Here is a 27,216-nt window from a genome sequence, read left to right on the forward strand (position 1 = left end):
TTGAAATATAATATCCATCGCGGCGCGCGATACGACACTCGAAATGGTACATCCTCTTATCACATAACTCTTATCATAATCATGTTTCAGATGCAATGCAAATGACATGTTTAAACAAATAATGAGGAAATAACCATTTTGATAACAAAACACAATTCACTACAATGCAACCGTAATACAACATCAAGAAATAAGCAATAAGCCTCCAAATCATTCTCAAATATCACACAAGGAAATACACGAATTTCATACGCTTAACAAGGGTTTAGAAATCCACTTGCCGTAAACAATCGAATAATCACTATGGGACTTGAGCTTTCCCTTTCCGCTGAGCTTCCAAATCGATGCAATCTATTCAAGTATATATTCACAATAAGGTTTCGGAAATAACAACCCCCACATTATTATGTGTTTGACATTCACTTTAAAAATTCACTCAAATTTATAATAAAGTTCGTAATTCTCGATGCCCATTAACTTGTCAATTCTTTCAATTTCTTTAAAAATATCGGAGATCTAATAGCATTCACCAGAATACGATACACCTAATATTTAATTACCTATTTTAATATATCAAAACTAAAATTACAAAGTGATGATAACATAAGAAATTGCAAATTTTTGAAACTATTGTTCAAGAAACCAATGGTGAAAATCAAACCAAAGGCCTTAATGTACATAGTAACAACGGAAAAGGGCCTAAAATACCCTCGAAGTATTGAAAATGATACACAATTACCTTCCATCCACCAATTGGCCCCCAAATACCCTTCACATCCACCTTTGAGTCCAAATTTACCCCTTCATTAACGGACCAAAATTAAAAATAATTAAATAATAATTTTTAATGACGTGGCACTCAACCATTGGTTGTAATTTAATTATTTAAAATAATTTTAAACCCACCCATTACCCACCCATTTTAACTAAAACCACCCATTACCCACATATAAAGGTTTACTTGCGAATCCTGTAAGTGGTGAATGATAGTTGTTTATTTCTTGATGATGAGTCCATTTATGATTTTCAAATTATGATAAAATTCTATCGCAACAAATATTTATTTAACTGATGTCATGATCGACTTCCTCAGTTCATTACACAACTTGTAATGTTGCTTGTAGCTCTCTCCCAACATCTGCTTTTTACTGTCGTGCATCAATATAGACAATTTACTGATAAAAACTAATAACAATCAAAGTTAATGTTTTCTCCATCAAACTAGTTTTTCAATTGGTACTTCAATATTTCTACTACTGTTTATATAGAAGTCATACTAATATCTTCTACTCCGTGTCCAACCAAAAGGTGTCGTATAGAATATGAAAGGAGTACTAGAAAGTAGAAAATTATTTTATGCACAAAGCTTTGCAGAATTCTGCATTTTCCAATTGAAAATTTACCAGAGGCCAGAGCGTAGTACTAGTTCAATTTTCTCTGTTAACACTTAGGCAATCCTTGTGTACAGGTTGTTGGAGATTCAATTGCATTTGCACTGGGATCGGCAACCACACTAGCATTATTGGGTATTGCGGCTGCATTTGCTGGAAAGGCATATGGCCAAATAGGACAAGGATTGCCCATGGCTGCTTCCTTTTTAGCTATTGTTATGGGGCTAAACCTGTTAGAGGTAACTACATATGTTGACCTAAAAGTAATGGGTGGGTTTAGTTAAAATGGGTGGATTTAAAATTATTTTAAATAATTAAATTACAACCAATAGTTGAGTGCCACGTCATTAAAAATTATTATTTAATTATTTTTAATTTTGGTCCGTTAATGAAGGGGTAAATTTGGACCCAAAGGTGGATGTGAAGGGTATTTGGGGGCCAATAGGTGGATGGAGGGTAATTGTGTATCATTTTCAATACTTCGAGAGTATTTTAGGCCCTTTTCCGTAGTAACAATCTAAACCATTTAGGGAGCATTCAACTTAATTACTACTTGAAATTGTTGGTAGCACCAAAACATTCACTTTCTCCAAATTAATTTGAATATATAAATATAAGATCTGCCATTTTTTTTCTTAATTCCTACAACCCCTTTTCAATTTTTATGCTATTGTAATATTATTATATACATATATAGGTAGCATTTAATGAAAGCATAATCATTATCAAGATCAATTAATTCAATTGCATGCAGAGATTAAAATTTGCAATTTATAGTCGGCGATAAACCTTTTGTCCGTTCTATTTTCCTTTTGTTTATTTCTTTTCAAAATTAACTGATATTATGGAAAAGAGCCTAAAATATCCTTGAAGTATTGAAAATGATACAAAATTTCCCTCCATCCATCTATTGGCTCCAAAATGCCCTTCTCATCTACCTACTGACTCCAAAATACCCTTGTCATCCATCTTTGGGTTCAAAATTGATCACTTATTTAATTTTTTTTTAAAATTAAACTCTTTAAATATTTCTTAAAATACTTGGCGTTCAACTATTGATTATAATTTAATTTATTAATATAATTTATGGACCAACTCACTACTCACTTACTAACTAAATTGTACCTAATTAATAATCCAATTATAATATCAAAATCGCCATAAACACTACTAAAACACGATGTAATTATAGATTTCTGAAAATGACATCCAAAATTATTCGAGTCCGAACCGAAGCCCCAATTAAATTTAGGTTGAGCCGCTTATTTAGGAGGTCACTTTCAATAGAATTCTCTTTCAAGATTGAATTAGAAATTTATGATCAAAGGTAAAGAAGTAATACATCCCGAATTAATTCATACATTTTTTTAAAAATATAATTTTATAAATATTTATGATTTGTTTTTAAACCTTTAATATATTATTTTGGAAATTTTTTACCTATGAAATAACATCACATGATTGAGACGTAACAATAATTAAGATGAACATAGTTAGACTTTTAAGTTTATCGGTTATCTTTATTTAGAAACTTGAATGTATGATAATTTAATTCTATAGATATTTTCACCTCTAATTTTTAAAAACACTCAATTGACAGTAGCTTTTCTGTTTTTGCATTAATATTGCGACAGATTTATTAATTTGTAGGGATTTAATTAGTAATGGGTGGGTAGTGGATTGATTTATAAATTATATTAATAAGTTAAATTATAACAAATAACTTAGCGCCACATATTTTAAAAAATATTTAAATAGTTTAAATTTAAAATCGTTAAATAAGTAGTTAATTTTGAACCAAAAGGTGGATAACAAGGGTATTTTGGAGCCAATAGGTGGGTGAGAAAGTTATTTTGGAGTCAATAGATGCATGGAGGATAATTTTGTACTATTTCCAATACTTTGAAGGTATTCTAAGCTCTTTTCCGTTAATATTAAAAGTGATAAATTTTACTCACTTATCTTATCATATAAGGGTCAAGTAGTATAAGATTTTAAATTAACACTTTAGTCCATTAACTATTGATTATGTCATGCAGAACAAATTTAAATTAGTCAAATTTTAATCCAAGTATCAAATACCGGACGAAAAAGAAAAAATTACTAAGTGTCCCAATTTGTCAAATTTTTCTCTATAAGAAAATGTTTTTGATTGGGGTGGTTTAAGAGAATAAAGTTTGTCACTTTTACTTTACCTCTTTTGTGTAATTTTATATTACTCATTTAATGCAATTAGAATAATTCTGTAATTTTATATTACTCATTTAATGCAATTAGAATAAAAAGAAATTTGATTCTTTAGATATTATTCGTTGTGTAATATTTTGGTGGGAGAATTCAGAATTGTCCTCCTTTATATTTGTCAAAAGAAAAAGAAGACAACTTTATTAATTATGTTCATATTCTATGTCATTTCATTTTAATTGATACTAAAGCTAGCATATTTAGCGTTAATCTTTGTAACAAATTGGCCATTACTTAAATTATCAAGATGCTATAAGATATTTTGCATAAAAATTCGTATAAAGTATAAAAATTCCATATATTCGGGGCTAATTATATTCTATTTTAATTGTTTTTCTAGTTTCAAAAAATTTAAATTTATTATTGTTGTTCAACATATTCCTTAGTTGTCTAATACATTGAAAAATGATACGTTACTTAATGGTAGAGATATATTTAAAAGAGATTTTTTGCTATCTTTTAAAATAATAAAAAATTTAAAGATCATGATATCTTAAATTATGTATTTATATAATTTTTTTCTAAAAATTAATCTAACATATAAAGAAAATTTTAATTAGATTTAAACCCTTATTTATGCTCAATTATGCAAAACTCGTCTATGGATTAGATAAATAATATTAGGTAAGTAAAGGAAACGTGAATAATGAAAATTCTACAAAGAGGCTTAAGTTTGAAGTTTTGATTTAAGAATCAAAGTTTATTTATGAAACGTGAATAAAACTTTAATTTAATTTTAGAATCATAATTTTTAAATATAAATCTTGATTCATAAGTCTTTTTTCTTTTTGTAAATAAAAATTTCATCATTTTAAATTTTGTAAATAAAGATTTATCCTCTCTGTGAATATTTATATATTATGTGTATTTGAAAATTTATAATATTAACATATAATCGCAAGTAGGGACGGCCCTACCTTATTTCAAGTGGGTTCATATCGAAAAAATATACGTATATATTTAATCTGTTCTTTTGAAACAAAACACTGTATATAATTAATTTAACTCCACTTAAATCGATAGTAACATGTAGCTCATCGGCAAAGTGGTTACAATTTGATTGATGCATCGCAGTCGCAAGCATGCGTTTATAAAAGGAATATGTAAATGTTCGATTTATTAATGAAATATTTCATGATATTTCGTTACCTTATTTATGAACTATAATTTGATTATTCGGTAATAATAAATAAGAATCGAGAAATTTTGATAATTTTTACGAATTGTCAAGTTCTATTGTTTGCTTATTCAAACGAAATTTCAAATTATGTCCAAACGGGGAGTTTGGGGGTAATATTGAAAGATTTGTTAATAGTGGGATAAAATTGGTAATATATGATATAACTGAGGACTAAAAAGGATATATTTTTATGTCTATTTCTGCTAAATCTCATTACCCCATTTAGCACTGAGGTTTTTCACTTCTCTGAATCCAAAATCCTCAAACTCGCCGGCCTCGCCGCAAGTCGTCGCCGGTGCCGGAAAATCATTTTGTCCCCTGAAAATCTCATTAGCTCATCGGAAGTCGTCGTCAATGGAGAAAACGGAGCTGAAGGATGATAAAAGCAAAGAGGTAGAAGAGGAGCAAGTAGTGAGCCCATGGGAGGTATCAGCAAAAGACGGCGGGAAGATTGACTATGACAAATTGATCGACAAATTTGGTTGCCAGAGGCTTGACGAGTCGTTAATTCAGAGAGTTCAACGTCTTACGAATCGGGCACCTCATGTTTTCCTTCGCCGTGGAGTTTTCTTTGCTCATCGTGATTTTAATGATATATTGGATTCTTATGAGAAAGGGGAGAAGTTTTATTTGTACACTGGCAGAGGACCTTCTTCTGAAGCTTTGCATTTGGGTCATCTTATCCCTTTCATGTTTACAAAGTAATTGGGATTTGAATACACAATGCTTATTGGGATTTTTTTTTGCTTACTTTTGGGTTTGTGAATTTGTTTTATCGTGCTGCAGGTACTTGCAGGATGCTTTTAAGGTGCCACTTGTAATACAGTTGACTGATGATGAGAAATGTATGTGGAAGAATTTGTCAGTGGAAGAAAGCCAAAGACTTGCTCGTGAGAATGCTAAAGACATTATTGCTTGTGGATTTGATATTTCAAAGACGTTTATTTTCTCTGATTTTGACTATGTTGGTGGGTAAGTAGCCTCTTTTTTTCTTCCGGAATGCGGTTTATACTATAAGGAAAATGTTCATATTGAGAATTCCTTCTTTAGATTGTATTGTTCGAGTGTTTGGTGGGTATAAAAGCATGTATACATATGCTAATCATACTAGAAGTGGTATATGTTACAAGGATAGTGTTTAGGTGATATTTTGAAGTTTTAAAAGTTGAAAATAATGTTTAAGGATTAATGAAGTATACAGAGTGAGACTTGGGATACTTGTAAAGTGACACAAAGTCATTGTCCTATTTTTGATGGGAAGTGTCCTTAATGCAACAATGATTTTTCTTTTTGGATGCGGTGGATGGGAGCGAAAGGAGACTCAGTTATATTGTTTTCATGGTTAAGTTTTGTTGCTTTGGATGTGATAAGGGCGGGCGGTGGGTGTTGCTATTTGAAAGATAATTTTTGCTTATATGGTCGCACAAGGATGCAATCAACTTGTGCTTTCTTCCAAATTCATGTGTATGTCTCCATGGTTTTTATTTACATGCTTTATGATGTATTTCTTGTTTGACAACTTAGAGTATTGGTGCTAATAAAAATTCTTTTTGCGCAGCGCCTTTTACAAGAACATGGTCAGGGTTGCAAAATGTGTCACATACAATAAGGTGATTACTTCCACTTTATATCTAGAGGAGTATGTTATGTTAAAATTCTTAAACGTATTATGCTGTGTGGTTTGTTTTTCAGGTTGTTGGTATTTTTGGTTTCACAGGTGAAGATCACATTGGGAAAGTTAGTTTTCCACCAGTCCAGGTAGCATACTCCTCAATGTCGTAACTATAGTCCGTTTATAACTTACTCTATTTTGCAAAAACTTTTTTTTCAAGTTTTGGACAAATGCTTTCGGAAAGATCTTCATACTTCCAATTCTTAAGTTATCTTTATATGTCCATCCCTCCAGTGGCCCCATAATAAAATCTAGGAAAATGAAGACAGAAAGGAAATATAGAGAAAACTACAATGCTTTGATAGACAGTCCTCATCCAAAGAAACAATATAGCACCAAGACGTTTTCTCTAAAAACTTTCTGTGCTTCCATTTGTGAAGCTTATGTGCATTATATTTTATATATGTTTTCCAATTTTCACGTCAAATAGATTAACTTTGGAAAAGTCAAAAGCTTGAAGAAGCTGGAATAGTATACTTCACCTAGTCCCCCACCCCCCAGAAAAATAAAAAAAATGGAAAAGTAGCTTACTCTGAATCTTGTATGGGTTTTGTCTTTTCCTCAAAACTTTAGAATTTGAATTTGGTTTTGAACGCACGGAAAACTAACATAGCTGAATTTATAAAATTATAGGCTGTGCCATCCTTTCCCAGTTCATTTCCTCATATCTTTGGCAATGAGAACATTCGCTGTTTGATTCCATGTGCCATTGACCAGGTTTTCTCTTGCTCCTTTTTTCTGTCAGATTTCTTTAAATACATATATTTTGTATCTGGTAATGTTATTTCCTACAAAAAAATTGACATGATTACAGTGGGTATTTTGTTGTGGTTTCTTCAAATGTCCAATTACAGTTGCTTGATTGAGCAATATATTCCTCACTTAGTAGTTAGTACAAAAATGAAGCTGTATGTTTTGTTGTCAATAAAATAGTACTATTTGTATAGTCACATGGGCATACTTTTTTTGGGTGAAGTAATTAAATTGTATTAGAAATGCATCTAGGGGTGCAGAGATTATAACTGAAAATAAAGTTGCTTCAAACATGAAAATTACATGAAGCTAACTGTGCAAAATCCATAAAGCAGCCAAAAACATAAACCCCTTAAACCCTACTGTCCTAGAGAGTTAGGGAGCTAACAAAATCCAAAAAATTATCCATACTTCTACAGGGGTGGGCATATTTTGTTTGAGAGTGGTGGTTATTTCCCGATCAGTAGAAGCAATCTTCATTTTTAATTGCCACAAAGATCTCCTCATAGTAACCTTCATAGCAACCTCCAATATGATAGAAACCATTGATTTCCTTTAAGGAGTTCTCTTTTGATTTTAATGTATTTTTGGTGTGCTGAACTAATGAGAGGCTTGAATTGATTTTATACATTTTGCACTTTTAAAAGTCTACACCATCTTTGTGTGTTATGCACTTAAGATATTTGACTTATCAAAAGAAAATGCTGGATGGGCGATCTCAAAATTCTGCTTGGTCCTGTTCAATTGGTGGTATTATATATTAGGGCTCAAGTTATTGTCTTGTCATATTGCTAAACGTTGGAGGCAACATTTTTTTAGAACCTAAACGCTGGAAGCAACATTTTCTCTTGATAGGTGCCTTTCTTTGTACTGCGTAATCTGCTGACGATAAATCTTGTCCTTCTTTTGGGTTGTTAGGTCTCCGTGTGTGGTGAATAGACATTAGCCTAAGCCTATGGTGCGGTCTTTACTCTGTTAACATTGAGCTATTTTCTAGTTAAATATTCTAACTGGATAGTTCGTGAGCGTATGATGATTGACACAATTTAGCAAGTTGAAGCTGTAATCTGCTGGATTAAATAGGCAGATAAGCAGGAAATCTTCTGTTTTGCTTTAAATTATATTGATTAGCTGATATATAGACACTGTCATTTTATCTTCAAAGAAAAAGAAAACAAATCTAAAAAATGGAGGTCATGTTGGTTTTATTGCTTCATTTCTTTCTTTTCCTACATGCAATGTCTCTCATGATTTTTTTATTGATAGTTTTCCCCTCTGTTTCTACTGGAAGAACTAACATCAGTAAGTGATCTTTCAGGATCCGTATTTCCGAATGACTCGAGATGTTGCTCCCCGGATAGGCTATCACAAGCCTGCTTTGATTGAATCATCATTCTTTCCTGCGCTTCAGGTTTTTCCCTCCTTATAGACCAGTGACTGACCAATTTAAATTTTGTTACAAATTTACAATCAGATTTCACTTTGATCACACTTCTGTGACTTAAGTCTTTTACAGTTAATTAGTAGGAACAATTTGTTCTATTATGCTTGTCTGTCCTCAACTTGTTGCCACGAAGGCTTAACTCTTCTGGCCACAAGATGACCCGAATGCCACTGCGAAAGGAAATTTTTTGCAGCATCCATAATCAGATAGTTAGAAAGAATCACTATCACCTCAATGACCTCTGATATGATCCTTTTGAGCGGTGGCAATCTCTATAGCCCAATTCCTTACAAATGAAAGTTCAGTTCTGGTGCTACATTCTGGTTATATGTGTATTTCAGCATCTTTTTTTTGAATAGTCAACTAGAGCCTTTCTGAATGACAAAAAATTGCAGTTTACAGCATGTGCTTCTTTTGATAAACCATGTGGCGTCTTTTGGTCATAGACCTGTAAAAAATTGCAGTTTACAGCACAGCTCATAAACCAGTAAATGTGGCGTCTTTTGGTCATAGACCTGTAAAACATAGTTAAACTTAAATCTAATTTATTAATTTGTTTGTTTAATTTTTGTATAGGATGAGTAATGCAGCATTTCCGATAGCTAGCTTTTATCTCCCTTTGTAATTCTCTCTGTACCTAGAACCTGAGTCGTGGTTCTTCATGCTGGAGAAGCATTTCGTGACAACAAGACCTAGTTGCCTGCTCCATAAGATATGCAAAGTTTAGTTAAGAACACTTGCCATTTACTATAGCATCAACTTCTCAACAGATATTAATCTTATTTAGAATCTGTTTAACGAAAAATCCATAAAGCATGTGAATGACAGTCCTTCCTCCTTCATGAAGGTAACACAACAAACAATTTCCTTTATGAGATGTTGATCAAAGCCCCATATCTTCAGTAACTTTTTCATAAAGGATTAGTTCTAGTTGGATATTGTATGGTGGAATCCTTTTTGTCCATATTGCAAATAGCCTTCGTATGAATGTTGTTTTCTACTGGGTAGATGGAAATATGTACCACAAAATCGTTTTTTGCATTTGAAAATTTCAAAAAATTATATGTTCTTTTCTTTTTTCACCTTTCCTCCATTTTTACCACGTACATGCTCTTCACAGTTGAATTTGGTTCTTTATTTGTGTAATTGCAAATGATTCTTGAGTTGCAACTTATATGAAAGGTATCACTATACTGTATAATGGTTATGTCATTTCATCTTTTTTCTTTGTCTGATGTGCCGACCTCCATGTTGGTATCTGTCTGATTCCAAATAAGTAGAAATAAAACTGGTTCTCATCCTTTTTATTTGTCAAATTAATTTGTGCACACTTGTTTCAGCTTATGTTGTTTAACGTGTCTGCTTCTAAAAATGGTCATACATTTCTTCTGTTGATATTTTACTTTTCTGTTGAACATTTGCAGGGGGAGAATGGAAAAATGTCTGCTAGTGATCCAAATTCTGCCATTTATGTGACTGATTCAGCAAAAGAGATAAAAAACAAGGTTGGGCTTTCAAATATATTATTGCGCACCTTCTCAAACAAAATAAATCCTTCTCAAAAAATATATTTTTACACATTTGATGCACCTAATATGTCAATGCTTGTATCAATTGAAGGACATCCATTTTGTGCATAATCCTGTTCTTATTGATCTCCTTTTTCTGTGTTGTCCTTTCCTTCTTGGATGAGGAGGGAGGATTACTATAGACAGTCTTTATATAAAATTCATTAGAAACAATGCACCCAAGGATGTGGCCTAATGGTCATGAAATGGCTGCAAACAATTGAGATCAGGATTCAGATCTCAATAAAGATATAGAAAACACTAGGTGATTTCTTCCATATGTCTAATCTTCATGCAGAGAGTCCGGAATATGTGTTGGTGGGAGGTGCCATGTATCGGTGAAATAGCTGTGATGTGCACAAGTTGCTTGGACACGACTTTCATAAAGAAAATTATTAGAAACAATGCATGCTGAACTGAGCAAGTTAATTAATAAGGTGTTGTACAACTCAAAGTATGACATTCAGTATTAGAGGATAGAATTTCGAATACATAAAATTTTTCAAATAAGTTGTCTTTATCTCCAGATGTGGGCCTTTTCTTGACTAAATTTAATAGAACTTCAGAAATTTTTCTTTACGAGTCTGTAAAAATGATATTTGTGACAGATACTCTTGAAAAGAAACGTATCTCGATTCTCGTTCTATACTGGTGATGATTTTTCTTCAATTACTTTCTGTGTCATACTTATTTCTCTAAGAATACCAAAGCTTCAATTTGTTCTTTTTAATGTTTTTGTTCGTGGGGAGTGGGGTGGGAGGAGGGGGCGGGTTACAGTGTTGAGGCAGATTCAGAAGCTATAAGATAAAGAAAGGGAGAAACCATAGAAGACCAACCAACTTTAATGTGGAAAAAACTTTCAAATGAAACCAAAACAAAATCTAGAATAGTAAAAATCTGACCACATTACAATAAAACACCTAAAGCAAACAAACTAACATATTAAGCTAGCAGAGGAATTGATTCTACAAATATCTTATCATAACTTAAGTGATAAAAGATGCTAATAAGAAATAAAATACTCTTAAGCTCTCACGAACTTCATTAAAATTCATTCTAAAAGAAAAATGATACTAACTAAATGAGTATTTATAGTTATGATAACCCAAGAGGCAAATGTACAAATTCCCTTAATAGTTAAACTCTAGCGAAAATGAGTTAAACAAGAGTTCTTGTCACACGATTTCTTTGATTCAAGGAGATTAATTGGGCTTGGATTTCCTTGTTTGGTTCCTCCATAGTCTTCAGGTGGTGATACGAGATCCTTTGAGCTAAAAATCGTGGAACTGTAATTTCTTACCTTGAATCTTCATAAATTGAAGGATTCACTTGACTTGTTCTATCTAGCTTACTGATGTGCGTCATATGCACTAGTGTTTGAGTCCAGTTGATTACAGGAGTTCTGACCGAGGTAAACTGGAAACTGAGGCAATTTGAATATGTGAGAAGTTAATTTGTTTAGCGCCATTTTAGTTCTTGATTATTTTAATCAATGAATACTTGTCATTTCAAAAAGAAAGTTCTTATGTAGGTTTCCAAAATGGGCATTATCCAGATTGATTGCTCTATGCCAAATAAATTATTTCGATAGCATTATAATGACCCTTTAAACTATAACTATGTGCAGATAAACAGATATGCATTCTCAGGTGGACGAGACTCAATTGAGTTGCATAGGAAGTACGGAGCAAACCTGGAGGTAATTAAATTTATATGAATCCAATAGCTAATTCGTAGGATGGAATGCATTTCTATTAAATGATTGTACATGCTTGAATATAGCAGCTTGTAAATGCAATTTATCTCTGCTTGTTTTCACCTCTGTTGGATCAATATAGTCAACTTTGTACCATCTTAGCCATGGAAAAAAAGTCAGCAAACTAAACCTCTTCTCTTGGATACTGTGCAGGTTGATATACCATTTAAATATCTTGGCTTTTTCCTGGACGATGATGCAGAGATGGAACACATTAGAGAGGTTACTATTTATGCTTTCCCTTAGTGTTTCTTTGCTATCAAATTTGCATTTGTAGAACTCCAGCTTTTAGCATTCAATTCAGTTATGCACGGACTACCGGCAGATGATATTACCAATAATACTTATTTGCTCAACTTTCAGGAGTATGGTTCGGGCCGTATGCTGACAGGTGAAATTAAAAAGAGGCTAGTTGAAGTTCTAACAGATCTAGTTGAAAGACATCGACGAGCTAGGGCAGCAGTGACTGATGAGGTAACTAACAGTGGACTTTCTGAATTTCAAATTACTCAGTCTCCATGTTGAATTCCCTTGGATTATCCATTCAACTTGTCCTGACTATATCTGAATTTCTAATGATATGATTCCTTTAGTGACCAAGCGATTCAAGCTTGATCTGCTAGCGTAAGTGAACACAATGCGATTGAAATTAGCACCAAGTCTCCATTTTCAATATTCTTCCTCGCATAATTCATTAATTATGTTAAGGGTGTGCTGCGTGCAAGCTCGCCCTAGCATTAAAAAAAAGATATGTCGAGGGTATGAAGGTCTCCTCTCATGAGCATGACATTCCATCAGGAATTATTCCTCTTTTTCGAGTACTCTCAGGGAATTAAGAGGAACAGAATCGGAAGGTTCTGCCTTTTCAAAGTGTTCTTTAGTGCCTCTTTTGCTTGTCCAACTTACTGGATGTCTCGTCTCCTTTCTATGCTCGTTTCGTTTAATTTTTTTTTTCCTTTTCTATTCTGTTTCCAGTATGATTAATTTATTTATTTGTTCCATGGTCTTCTCTGCAGATGGTAGATGCTTTCATGGCTGTCAGACCACTTCCCAATATGTTCAATTGAATGAGCAAAGTATAATTACTTCTGGATGTTTAATTCTTGAGGCTCATCATTATTTTCCATTTACTAAGGTTTTGCTTCTTTAATTGGAACTGTTTTTTTCTTTTCTGTAGTTTGTTACTCGTTATTGTAACTCAAGTTATGCTTACAAGAAAAACGTCAAGAAGATGGGATATGTGGTATATTGAACATGTTAAAAATGTTTTTTCTGCATGTACACTTTGCAATTACAAGATGCACATCGTGGACATGTTAAAAATGGTTTTGCACACATGTATAAGAATGATCAGATCTTAAAAAGACAGAGTTATCCTATTTTTCAGTTGGTTGAGGCTAAATTATATATCGATAAATCGATATTCTAAAAGTGAAAATCTCATGTCATAAAATATATATATATATAAAAATCAAATATCCCGTTGTTATTTTGAAGCAAGTTTTTGACAACAGGATTATTCAAAATCTATATATCTAGGATTATTATTTATCTTATTTATTTATTTTTTGAGCTTTTTCTTTAACTTTTATTTGTGTAATATGTGAACGACCATTTGCACCTTTACCTTTATTCTTTTTGTTTCATCGCTACTAATAAATGTATTTAAAAGACTCATAAATAAAATTCAAATAAACGTTGCAAATAGCAAGTCATCATTAATTCCACCTTAAATGACTATTGTAACCACTTTAATATGCACTTAAAACTCAGAATTCGAAGCAAAATTAGAACCAATAGTTACTTTATGCAAAAGTCTCATCACAAATTTGTTATGCAAATTGGCCATCTGTTGCAATTCCCCAATATTTATAAATAAAATTGATCCTTCTTCCCAAGTCTATACAACATCAACAAACTCAATCATGTTTGCGTTGTGATAATTTTTTTTTAATCNTCTATATATCTATATAAATCTGGATATAAGATTGTTGATGTGGCACCTCTCAAAAGCTAGGATTATTAATTATCTTTTTTATTATTTTTTGTACTTTTCCTTAATTTTAATTTGTGTAATATGTGAACGATCATTTGCACCTTTACCTTTATTCTTTTTGTTTCATCGCTACTAATAAATGTATTTAAAGGACTCATAAATAAAATACAAATAAACGTTGCAATAACAAGCCATCATTAATTTCACCTTAAATGACTATTATAACTGCTTTAATATGCACTTAAAACTCATAATTTGAAGCAATATTAGAACCGATATAGTTACTTTATGCAAAAGTCTCATCACAAATTTGTTATGCAAATTGGCCATCTATTGCATTTCCCCAATATTTATAAATAAAATTGACCCTTCTCCCCAAGTCTATACAACATCAACAAACTCAATCATGTTTGCGTTGTGATAATTTTTTTTTAATCATAATTATTTTGTAATTATATGCAGTTACGGATCATTATCGATATCCAAATATCATCATTCAAAATGTTATTTTTTTCAGATAACAGAAAGATCTCAGGTAAAATGATTAGGATCTCGGGCATTCATTTAAGTGAATATTATCACTGAAATTTCATTTTTTGTGCCGGCAATAAAAATATCTCAGGTAAAATTATTAGGATCTCAGACATTCATTTAAGTGAATATCATCACAGAAAATTTCATTTTTTTGTAGGTAACCAAAAGATCTCAAGTAACATTATTAAAATCTCAGGCATTTGTTTATGTGAATGTCATTCACCAAATATTTCCTTTTTTTTTGCAGGCAACATAAAGATCTCAGATAAAATTATTAGGATCTCAGGCATTCGTTTAAGTGGAGCACTACAAGTATATTATCTTTTCAAAATTTTCTATTATAATTTTCATAAGTTATCCGTTTGTTCTATTTGTGGAGCTTGAATAACATTTCTATCTATAGAGTGTATTAAGGCAAAAGAAAAATATAAAACAATTGGTGAAGAACAAAGGAACAATCAATTAAAGGAGAAAATCTATTTGGTTTGTATATTTTTCTCCAATGCCAAATGGTTAGCATGTCGGTACTTTTTGTTTTAATTATACAGTAACTATAGTATCTGAGAGAGAATAATAACGAACTTGAAAAACACACTATTAAAAATTTAAAACAATTTAAAATATGAGTTCTTGCTCGACAAAGCACTATCATTCACAAGTATTTTGATATCTTTGACTCATCTATTTACCTACCATTGTTTTTGTTTCTTCTATCAAATAAAATGTTACTATTGTTATCAAATAGAATGTTACGCACACTTTATATGAAAACTAACATGCTAAAAATTATAAAGTGTATATATATATATATAAACGCAAATATAGGAGATGAATGAATATTAAAACAATTCTTTATTGTTTTATAACATTTAAAGAATTTTCAGCCAATTAACATTTAGTTCATATATCAACTATAGTAGTAAATCAATTTTTAAATTAATTTTGTAAATGGATAATCATACCGCGCGTCAAATTCACTAGTTCTTTAATAATTGAAAATACATGAATTAAAAAACTGAAAAAAATAAGTTATACATAATAAATGGAATATTTACAGAAATATCACCTTTTAGTGTATTTATTACCATTATTTCCTTTGAGTTTTACAAATCTTCAAAATGTCTCATTTTTCTCTAAGTCAAAAATGTCATTAGTGTATACCTCTTTTTAATGTATCAATACTTTGATCTTTTGGCCATTAATGTATCCGACCCTCTTTTTAATATATTAGCATGTATCTAATCTTTTTTTAATGTATCAGCGCTTTGATTTTTTGGTCATTGATGTATCCAATCGTCTTTGTATCAACACTTATATTATTATATCCGTTTAAAAAAATTCTATAATTATAAGCTTTTACTGAATAAATTGTAATTTACCTTAAAAGTATGAGATATCTCTACTTTGCGCCCATAATAAATTACAAAAGATATTAGTTTTAACATGAAATAAGTTTGGGTTGGTGGTCTATGAAAGCCCAGTCCATCAGACAAATTAAGACCTCTTGATCATTGGATACTCATATTCAACGACATCAACTTTCTACTACTAGCATATTTACGCCATCTACTTGTGAATATTGTAAGATTTTTTTAAATTTTTTTTAGTTTATCACTCGGTGTTTGGAGTTTATATTAGAGTTCCAACTAAATTTGAATCGTGCTTTGCAAGGCCATTTGAGGGTAACGCTTCAAACATGATTTTTTTCATTCCCAGTGCTTGAAACCGAGACCTCTAATTAAAGGTGAAATAATCCCAACACTACCCTACAATCCATGTTGGTAATATTGTAAGAATTTTGTTTAGTTTGTTTCCTCCTACACTTAAAAAAAAGTTACAAAAGTTGTTTTTAAAAACAACATTTTCACATTGTTATGTGAAAGAATAAATTATTTTTACATAAAAAATACTTATAATCTTAAAAATAAATAGGAGTAAATACTTTACCTATAAATTAATTATGTGATCTATGTGGTGGCAAAAAGGAAAAATAAGTACCTAGAAATAACAAAAAAAATCCGATTTGCTCATAAAAAGACATAAATTTACTTGTATCAAAAAAATTATTTACACGCTTAAATTATCTATCACATATTATTATTATTCAAAAGTGAATTTGATGAATTTGATAAGAGAGACTACAAAATACCTTCTAGATTTGACTTGTCATTAATTGGAACAATTTTGTCACTTTTCCCCTTGAAAATAAAAGTTTTGAGTTATTTTCACTTTTTTTCAATATAAGAAAACCTGAGTTTGCGAAGAGAAAACATCGGCTCAGCAAACCCTTTGCCTGTCTCTGTTACAGAGAGGGTTGCTTACTCGCAAATCTTCATCCGATTCAACTAATTTGTTGGACTGAGAAGAAGAAGAAGCAGTAGCCATGGGAGAAAGGAAGGTTTTAAACAAGTATTATCCGCCGGATTTCGATCCGGCAAAGATTCCCAGGCGAAGACAGCCGAAGAATCAGCAGATGAAAGTGCGTATGATGCTTCCAATGAGTATTCGTTGTGCTACTTGCGGAAATTATATCTATAAGGGTACCAAATTCAATTCTCGCAAAGAGGACGTTGTTGGCGAGGTAATTTTTATTTAAAACCCTTTAGTTTTGCTACTCTTTCAATTTTGCGAATTTGGGGTTTCTGTATATGTACTATTCAACTAATATCCTGGTGGGTTTTGTGAAATTTTGTGAGAATTATGTGATATGGGTAGTGAACCTTAAATTGAAAGTTTCATGACTATATGATAACCTGAGATTCTTGAATTGAGTAACTGTTGATGAAAAGTTCGGAACTTGGCTTGGGAATCGGATAGTCCAATGAGTTATGAGGGATATCGGTTGGATCAAATATGTAAAGTGTTATGGCAAATTGTTGTTGATTAAAACTTGTTTTCCCCTGATTTGGTTAAGCAAAACATTGCTTCTTCTGTGCTGCTTATGTTCTTAAATTTGTAGATTATCCAATATCAGTCATTGACATCTATGTTTTGGCCAGAATTTCTTATTGTAATCTGCAATGGTTACTATCCTAGTTTCCAGTTAGAGTTATCTTTTAGGTGACATGATTTTATGAATAAGATGTAATGTGTGTGGACAAACCTGTCAACAAGATCAGTGAAGAGCTCAAGTTCATCGAAGGTGCCATAAACATCATAGATGTCGTCAGTTGTTGTGAGATGAACAGAAAGCTTTGTTGAAAGTTTTCTGCAGTATCCGAACAGAGGATTTGGAGTGAAACCAACAGCCCAGGAAAAGCCCCCCCCTCCCCCACCTCCAATCTTTCCCTCACAAATGTCATCTTTTTAATAAGTTTAATGTTCTTGTCCCACCAGCAAAACATATCCTCAAGTGAAATTGTCGGTATTGAAAGGATATTATAATCAAACTAATGTGTTTGATATGCCAGACTTTTTTCAAGGGGAATTGTATCTAATGAGTCATTTTTTGGCGTTCATTTATCTGAAAATATCATTACAAAGGAAAAATTAATTTTCCTTACTAAACCTTCATTATAGCATGCACGAGAGAAGGATAGCTTCCCATGAAGTCAATTTTCCTTACAACTATCTTTATTTTTGACTTCATGTTCCTTGTTCCAATTAATAAGTAGACATTATTAATCTTTCACTACCACTCAAATTCTTCATTAATACACTTTACGGCTTGCTACTAATAATCTTGTATATATGTGTAAAATAGGTGGGTTTCGTACTTGTGTAAGCAAAATCCTACAAATATTTGTATATAATCTAGATAAATACTAGTTATGTTGGAGGGAGGGGGTTGAAAATGAGGTGCGTTGGAGGGTGGTAAAGACACAATCATTGTGGAATGCGATGAGTGAAACCTGCTTTCTCTACTTCTACTAGGATAGTCATTTTTGGCAGAACTCTCAAACTATGAACTAATTTTCAACTACAAAATACGTCGCCAAGAAATTTTGTAGATTACAATTTTCATCTTTTTCATACCATCATGTCACCTAAAAATTTGTAGGTTAACCAATAGAAACCATTAACATATTAATCATCACTGATCAGATTTAGAGACAACATCATAATATTCAGATGTATATTCAGGTTTAGACGTTTTAATAACACACATCTTTATTATCAGATGTATATTCAAATTTAGACATCTTTTTCTTAATGAAAACAAATGCACATCTTAATATTCAAATGTCTTAATCTTAATGGAAACAAATGAGACCTTAATGACTGAGATCTGAATGATTAAGATTCAACCTCCATTAAGTGCAAACAAATGAGGTCTTACGCTGTAGTGGACATTTTCTAGTATATGCGTGTGTGTTTGTATGTTCTTGACTTGAATTATGATCATGTGTTTTTATGTTCTTGCCCTGATTTGTAATCATGCATCAAATTATGCAGACTTATTTGGGAATACAAATCTTCAGATTCTATTTCAAGTGCACAAAGTGCTCCGCAGAGATAACTTACAAGACAGATCCCAAGAATTCCGATTATACTGTTGAATCAGGTGCAACTAGGAATTTTGAGCCTTGGCGTGGCAAAGACGAGGTTAGAATTTTATGGACTTGTCTTCATTATAAAGAATTATATCAATTTGTTGTTGTATTTGTATCCAGCACTTCCTTCTGTAGAGGAAAGAGCGTGAACCTTATGTATGACATAAAATATTCCGTTTTTTCATTTTTCAGGTTCCCGTTTCTTGTGCATTCATATTTATGTTTTCTTTTTCTTTTAGGAAATTGAGAAGGAGAAACAAAAAAGAGACGATGAAGAAATGGGTGATGCAATGAAGTCCTTAGAAAATAGGACATTGGATTCAAAGAGAGAAATGGATATTCTTGCTGGTTTAGATGAAATGAAATCTCTGAAGGTGACTTGTGAAGTTTCTTCTTGAGTAATTTTTTGTTTTTTTGCCTTGCTACATTGCTGTGGTGTATATCCCGTTTTCGTTTCTGACAATTTTCTTACTTTCTAAACCCCAACTTTTTCAGTCAAGGCACGCCACTGTGAGTGTAGATGCGATGCTTGAAGCTTTGCAGCGGTCACATGAATCCAAGGTATGATGATGTTTTATATTGTTTTCGGGTTTGAATTTTTGATTAGGAGTGAATATTTTCTCCTTGATGATTAAGTGTCTGTAGCATCTCAATTCTGTTGATTGGTTAATTTAGAGAACTCCAAATTTCCTACATAAAGTTGCTGGATGTATAAACTTCTTTATACACATGGATTTCACTTGAGATCAGTCATGGCCAAAGCGTTCAAATTGTTGTTCATCGGATCAAATCAATATGCTCCCCCCCCCCCATTCAAATTCCATGTGTTGAATGATTTTAGCCCTTTTAATTAAGAATCAAATCACAGACTAAAATTTTCAATTTAGTTCATTCTTGAACACCATCTTTTATTAGATATTGTCTAATTGCCTACCTCAAGCGCAAGACACCTGTTTAAAACAAACAGAAAAAGGAAAAAAAGAACAGAATAACTGAAATTAAATGTAAAGGCTAGTTTTTTGTGAAACCACATATTTTGAACTCTGATTAGATCATGCGAGGTGTTCAATTGTTAGTAGTGTGAATCATAGAGAATTTTAATTGAAATTGATATATGTGAAAGCAAAATTTAAAAAAGAAAAACAATTTTTTTTTTTGAATAAGTAACATTTGTATTATAACTCATTTATCAATTCAGCACACCCCTTTACTGCAAGTCAAAGTATAGCAATATATCAAAGGACTCCCAATCCTAGCTTGAATCTAACACATCTAGAATGTTTAAGGTACCATTTTTACTTTACATGCAAGGAACATTAGCTTGGAGATGATGTTGGTGTTTGTTCTTAGGAAGCACTGTAAGTATCTGTAAATCTAGTTAAGGAGTATGGAGAAAAATAATGACTTAAATGATAGGTTATTCAGGATGATGAGAATAATCACGAGTGGTAAGCTCTAATAGCTAATTATGAGAATCTGTCGACGTACCTTTTTATAATTAGTTGCCGAGTATGTGAAACATTTGTTGCCTGCCTTTTTCATCATATTAATGTCAATCACCTTCACAGGAAAAGAAGATGGAGGAAGACGATGAAGCTCTCATAAGATCAATTTTCCAGGTTGGTATACCATAGTCTGAATAAGTACTATTTGTTCATAGGAGTGCTTCTAATAGTGTAAATTTCTTAGCAATTTTTATGGCCTTGTAATTTCAAATCAGGGATCAAGAGAGACTGTCAAAAGAATCAATGATGAAGAACTTGAGGACGATGACGATGATGACATGGCTTTCTTTACCCGTGAAAGTGCAGGGTCAGAAAACAACTCTCTAAAGGTACAAGTGCCTGGTCATCTTATTCAGTTTTCCAAATTCCAATTGTTATATTGCCAACAACCTACTTCTGTACAACACAGAACTAAATAATTAAAACGGCAGCATCTACAAAATGATTAATCTCCTTTACATTGGACCTGCCATATGTCTGATGTACAACTAAAGAAAAGTAGAAAATACAATGTAAATCCATAAATTAGATTACAGTTCTGTTGGGAGCAGCGCATCTACTGTTAGACTTAAATCTGAATGCAATATCATGTCTTAACCTTCTTTTGGTGTTCCATTTAAACACTATGCTTATTATTGTGTAAATGCAGAAGAGAAAGGTTTCGGAGGAACCTGATGAAAAGCCCACAGACTTTTTGACGAAAGCCAGCATTAATGACATCTCTAAAAACAAAGGTAGGTTGAGTTTATTCATCTGATTCCCTTCCGAGGGTATCATTGCTTCCCATAATTCCAACATCCTTGTATGACATTTGGTGGATGAAATATTATAAACTCTTCAATGATCGTAGAATTCATAGGTTTTACTTGGGGAAAAGTAGTAATAATAGTCAAATTTACTTTTTTTGGGGACATTCTGATAGAAATAGCTTCTGAGGGATCTCTAACCCTATTTTCACGACCTATCTTACAGATAAAGCATCGATAGGTGATAGTAAAATCATTTTGAAGTCCTCATCAGTCAAAATATCCATAGTCAAGAAGCCAGTCTCACACTCCAACAGCAAGCAGACAGTAGAAGTAAACAAGCAAGACTCGCAGAGCACTGATGCTGCGACAAGCAGTGGTCTGCTCTCGTTATGTCAACAATATGATAGTGATGATGATGATTGATTTAGTGATCCTTTCAACCTCTATTTGTCCAGATACATCTGCCAAATCTATTAACCGCAGGTGTGATTTTCATCGGGTATGCTCTTTCTATGGGCAGTTGAAATGTATGCAAGCTCAAGCTTTGGCTCTCTGCTAACCATCTGTCAGTATCAATTGGGATGTGTACGTTGTATTTTTTAAAAAAATTTACAACCATCTCAAGTGTTCGAAAAAACAGTTCATTGTTAATGCAAAACATCTGTCATTTACTCTCATTATACTTTGCCTTCTTTAATTTCCTTCTTTCTAATTTATGTCATTTGTTCTATAGTTTAGTCGTTAATGAAATGATTCGTAGCAACCATTTTTTTTATGGCTTATGTTACACTACAAACCACTAGTGGATTACTTTGGGTACGTTATCGTTGTAGGTTTATACCACATGTTCCAAAAGATAACTTTTATTTCCATTCAAACATTGAGACGGAGTGAGTACTATTTTTATCTGCTTTTCTAGTAATTTCTAAATTAAACCTAGGAAAAACTGAAGCTTTCGTGAGTATGGAGTGTGCATCGGTTTGACTTATGTATCATCGATTCTTGGTTTCTAAATATGCTAAACTAATAATTAAATTAACAAGATATCATATATCGATTTTTAATTTATTGGTTTTGATCTTTAACGATCTTGTTTAATCAATAAAAGGATGTTCATAAAATAATTACGTAACTTGTGCGACAAGATAATAATGTAACTCATAATATATGTAACCTATAAAAAAGGTGCAACATAAAAATATAAGAAATAAGACAATGCCGTGAATTGAAGGCAAAGGTAGCTAGATAAAATATTGATATTAATATTATGTAGGGGTAAAGAGCAAAGTAATACTCCGAATTATCGATTTACCAAATAATTCAATATTAAAAGATTAATGAATTCAATTAAAAAAATTTAAAAACATATACCTGTGCCAATATCCAAGTAGCCCGACCCGATAAATTCGGGAACCCTAGCCCCGAACCCACATGCTATATAAATCCCCTTAAAACCCTAGAAGTATTCCGCCCCTCTTATGCTTGTCAGTTCCAGAGAAGGGAAGTTGAAGAATTGCCCAGGTAAAATCTTGCTCTTGAAATTGTTTGTTTGTTAGATTTATTATGTGAAGAAAAGGTGACCAATTAGCCAGTCACACACACATCGTTGGATGTTCTTCTCCGTGTGAATGGTCAGTATGTCACCGATAGTAATATCAAATCAATGGTGTTTGATAGTCTTCTACTTGGTGAATTGCGTTTATTCCGCTCTCACCCACCAGGCTATTCCCATTACATTGAAAAATTGGGTTAACAAAATTGTTGGATTGCATCTTTAAATCTAACAAATTGTTGGCGACTGGCGACTTGGTGGCATTGCCTTTTTATTATTATTTTTAAAAAAAAGTCAGATTTAATAATTAAAAGCCTATTATTATTTTTTAAAGAAGTCAGATTTAATAATTAAAAGACTAAATTAGGTTTTTTTTTTTTTTGATATTTTTGCAAACTTGATAGTTAGAGTGTATTGACCTGTTTGAGCAGTAGCTACTTTTTGAGTTTTTGAGTCTCGACCAGCAATGTGACCTGTCTTGTTCCCTTGTTGATGTTTTTGACTCACTGCCTACATTTTTTTTAAAAACAATTTAATTCTTCTATAATTATTTCTTTCCTACTTAATTTAGTTCTATACCGTTTCACATAGTATTTTGAATCTTAATTTAGTTCTATACTGTTTGATATAGTATTTTGAAATATTTGTTCATTCACGTTCTAGATTTTTAATATCTATTAATAGTTTTTGGATTGAGAAGTCACCTTTTGCGTGGAATCTCATAATATTTTCGACAAACTCAAGTGTACAGTCTCAAAACTTAAACTCAAGTTCACAGACTCAAAATTTACTGTAACAAGGCATTTCAATCATGTTATACTTGTATCCTTTGCCCTAACCCGGTGGTGTCCTAACCCGTGGTGGTCTCTGTGCCACTGGGTCGTAAGACTTAACTGGAACTTCAGGCTGGTGGTAAGCCATGTTAGTAGCCGGATGCATCTGTTGGAGGTAAGGAGCCGGAGGCGTCTGGTGGAGGTAAGCCATACCAGCCATTGATGTTGAAGGAACACCTTCATTATGCCTACGAAAACAAAAATAAATCAAGTTAGGTTTGATTTTAATTTAATGGCACACTTTTTTAAAAATTGAATTAGATAACACTCAGTCCCAACAGTCTGCACTTAATTTGAACCTAGATCATTAGTATAATTTTAACAATCCATGATAAAACCCCTGATGGCTATAACTTGAAACAAACAAATTCAAAATCTTTTGATAACTGATTGTATAAATTGAAACAAGTAAAACCCCTGATGGTATAACTTTCAAACAATAAGTTCAGCATGCAGTTTTTATAATTTACCTACTAAATTTTGGTTCGATAGTTTTAAAATTAATATATTTTGAGTCAAATACAAATTTTTTTAGGAATTTTATTTTTTAATTTTGGACCACAATACTAAGTTTATAACTTAGGCCCATAATTTTTTGATGTGGATAATATTTGTCGGTAGAGGATGAAAAAGAAAAAAAAAATTCTCTCCCCTTCCTCTTTCCCAGCCGCCCTTTCTCTTCCCCATTCCCTCTCCGTTTTTCTCTCCTGCCAGCAGCCCCTTTCACGCCCCTTCTCCCCCTTACCTTAGTATTGTGGCTCAAAATTTTTCTTTTTTATCCTCTATCCACAAATATTATTCACACCAAAAAATTATGGGCCTAAGTTATGGACTTAGTATTGTGGCCTAAAATTAAAAAATAGAATTTCTAAAAGTTTTTTGTATTTGATTCAAAATGTATTAATTTTAAAACTATCAGATCAAAATTTGGTGTCAACAACTTGTCTCTTTGTTTGATTAGGATCGATGAAAGAGATCCTAGTCAAACAAAGTTGACGAACCAAATTTGGTTTGATAAACGTTGAACAAAACAATTGAGACGTTAGTAGAGCTTTTGAGCAAGACTCCACATTGATCGACTGGGATGAAAATAATAAACAAAAAATGGAGATTGATTGTAAACTAAGAAAATTCACATACCTTTGATGTTACTTGCAAAATTGCACAATGAAGGTGGTGTACCTTTTGAAAGAAGGATGATGTGAATAACATGTCACTTTGAACGAGGTGATAACCCAACGTGTCTTGTTAAAAGGCAGACAACCCAACTTGAACTTAACGTATCACTTGAATGGAGGTGACAACCCATCGTGTCTCTTTGAAAGGAGGACGACCCAACTTGAACTTAATATGTCATTTGAAGGGAGATGACTACCCAATCATGTCTCTTTGAAAGGTGGACGACCCAACTTGAACTTAACATGTCATTTGAAGGGAGATGACGACCCAATCCTGTCTCTTTGAAATATGGACGACCCAACTTGAACTTAATATGTCATTTGAAGGGAGATGATAACCCAATCTTGTCTCTTTGAAAGGCGGACGACCCGACTTGAACTTAACATGTCATTTGAAGGGAGATGACGACCCACTATTGAACTTAATGTGTCATTTGAAGGGAGATGACAACCCAATATTGAACTTAACGTGTCATTTGAAGGGAGATGACAACCCAATATTGACTTAAAGTGTCATTTGAAAGGAGATGACAACCCAATATTAAACTTAACGTGTCATTTGAAGGGAGATGACAACCCAACACGTCTCTTTGAAAGGCGGACGACCCAACTTGAACTTAACATGAATGACGTATCACAAAATCTGCAATATCAATGTTAGTAGCAAATATAACATAAATTATGCAAACATGACCATATGAACAAGGTATTAGTCAATGCAACGATTCAAACTTAATAACATCATGAATTAAATGAAATGTCAATTTAAAATGGAATAAAAAAAAGTGTCATATTGAACGGCATGACAAACCAATTTTGAAAGAATTAATTTATTTAAAATAATAAATTAATTTCTAAAAGATATCATTTCAAAAGGCATGACGACCGAAAAATAAAAAGATGTCATTTTGAAGGATGTGACGACCAAAAAATGCAATTTTGAACTTTGAAATGGTCCACAAAGTTATTTGGACAAATATGGGGCATAAAAACAAAATGATGTCAGTTTGAAAGGTATGACGATCGAAATTTAAAAGATGTCATTTTGAAAGGTGTGACTAGCAAAAAATAAAAATATGTCATTTTGAAGGACATGACTACCAAAAATGCAATTTAAACTTTGAAACGGTCCACAAAGTTATTTGGATAAATATTGGGCAACAATTTAAAATGATGTCAGTTTGAAAGGTATGACGACCCAAATTTAAAAGATGTCATTTTGAAGGGTATAAAAATATCATTTTGAAGGGTATGACTACCAAAAATGCAATTTAAACTTTGAACGGTTCACAAAGTTATTTGGACAAATATCAAGAATGAAACGGTCCACAAAGTTGGTATGGACAAATATCGTAAAGTGGGTTTCAACCCATTTTTTATTTTATGAACAATGAAACATATTTTAACGAAGTGTATAAAATGAATTGTATTATTATAAGTGTATATAACGATTATATACAATTTGAATTTGTATAAAATGAGACAGAGAGAAAGACGAAAGAAATTTGACAAGGAATATACAATTGAATTGAATTGTATAAAATGAGAAAGAGAAAAAGTAGATACAAATTGAAAATTGTATAAAACGAGAAAGAGAGAAAGGCAAAAGAAACTGGGCAGGAGAGTATTTTTATTGTATAATTATTAGTGTATAAGACGAAAATATATGTACTTGCATGTGTATATACAATTTTCTCACGCTTTATACAAACAGAAAAGCAATTTATACATTTCGCTTCTGTTTGTATAAGTGAGAAAGGCGAGAGTGACGAACGAGATTTAAAAGAGAGTGGCGAGCGAGATCTGGAAGAGGGGAGAGAGGGAAACAAAAATATATGTATTTATACAATTTTCTCTGCCTTATAAAATTAGAAACAATATACACTTGTGTTTGTATAAAAAGTGAGGAAGCGAGCGAGAGATTGGAGAAGAGTGGCGAGCGAGATATTTGGGAGAGATGCGCCTGACAAACCCTAGCTACTCCATTTATTTTAGGTTATTAGTTTGTTTTTATATACAATTATCCCTTTTAGATATGAGTAATATTTGGGATTAAACCCATATTTTACCCATCAAAATATGGGTGTATTGTGGGTAAACTACGGGTCAAATATGACTATTGCAAGAAGTTTTCTCCAAATTTTCAAAAAATCTTCTGTTTCCAAATTTTAGAAGCGATTTTTCAAAACTTTCATATATGGGTTCCTATTAATATTTCAACTCTCGACCTCCACACCACGCTTTCTAAAAAGAAAGTTTATTTTTAAAAAATATTTTGAACTTCAAAATTTCATTTTTTTCACCCACCCCGTCACCCCCCACTCCCAAAAAAAAAATAAATTTAAGTTTATTTTTAAAAAAATATTTT

The 27,216-nt window shown here is 32.2% G+C and overlaps 2 protein-coding genes across 2 annotated transcripts; both read left to right on the forward strand.

Annotated features, from left to right (window-relative positions):
- The first annotated feature begins 5,029 nt into the window (after window positions 1-5,029).
- LOC107028970 (tryptophan--tRNA ligase, cytoplasmic) lies at window positions 5,030-13,322 on the forward strand. Its single transcript, XM_015230227.2, has 11 exons — window positions 5,030-5,516; window positions 5,602-5,787; window positions 6,374-6,425; window positions 6,508-6,573; window positions 7,121-7,204; window positions 8,559-8,651; window positions 10,109-10,189; window positions 11,880-11,951; window positions 12,162-12,230; window positions 12,372-12,482; window positions 13,025-13,322. The coding sequence occupies exons 1-11, from the start codon at window positions 5,170-5,172 to the stop codon at window positions 13,073-13,075; spliced, it is 1,212 nt and encodes a 403-aa protein (XP_015085713.1). The 5' UTR covers window positions 5,030-5,169; the 3' UTR covers window positions 13,076-13,322.
- Window positions 13,323-16,756: 3,434 nt separating this feature from the next.
- On the forward strand, window positions 16,757-21,982 carry LOC107026743 (YJU2 splicing factor homolog). The gene is made up of 8 exons (XM_015227822.2): window positions 16,757-17,119; window positions 18,934-19,083; window positions 19,271-19,405; window positions 19,527-19,592; window positions 20,600-20,650; window positions 20,752-20,865; window positions 21,186-21,270; window positions 21,509-21,982. The coding sequence occupies exons 1-8, from the start codon at window positions 16,922-16,924 to the stop codon at window positions 21,706-21,708; spliced, it is 999 nt and encodes a 332-aa protein (XP_015083308.1). The 5' UTR covers window positions 16,757-16,921; the 3' UTR covers window positions 21,709-21,982.
- Window positions 21,983-27,216: the final 5,234 nt, after the last annotated feature.

Source organism: Solanum pennellii, chromosome 8, assembly GCF_001406875.1.
Source record: "Solanum pennellii chromosome 8, SPENNV200".
NCBI classification, from domain to species: domain Eukaryota; kingdom Viridiplantae; phylum Streptophyta; class Magnoliopsida; order Solanales; family Solanaceae; genus Solanum; species Solanum pennellii.

Coding starts and splice junctions, on each gene's coding strand:
- LOC107028970 (XM_015230227.2), top strand. CDS start 5,170: ATGGAGAAAACGGAGCTGAAGGATGATAAAAGCAAAGAGGTAGAAGAG. Junction 7,205..8,558: donor TTCCATGTGCCATTGACCAG/GTTTTCTCTTGC, acceptor GTGATCTTTCAG/GATCCGTATTTCCGAATGAC. Junction 10,190..11,879: donor CAAAAGAGATAAAAAACAAG/GTTGGGCTTTCA, acceptor AACTATGTGCAG/ATAAACAGATATGCATTCTC.
- LOC107026743 (XM_015227822.2), top strand. CDS start 16,922: ATGGGAGAAAGGAAGGTTTTAAACAAGTATTATCCGCCGGATTTCGAT. Junction 19,593..20,599: donor AGCGGTCACATGAATCCAAG/GTATGATGATGT, acceptor TCACCTTCACAG/GAAAAGAAGATGGAGGAAGA. Junction 20,651..20,751: donor TCATAAGATCAATTTTCCAG/GTTGGTATACCA, acceptor ATTTCAAATCAG/GGATCAAGAGAGACTGTCAA.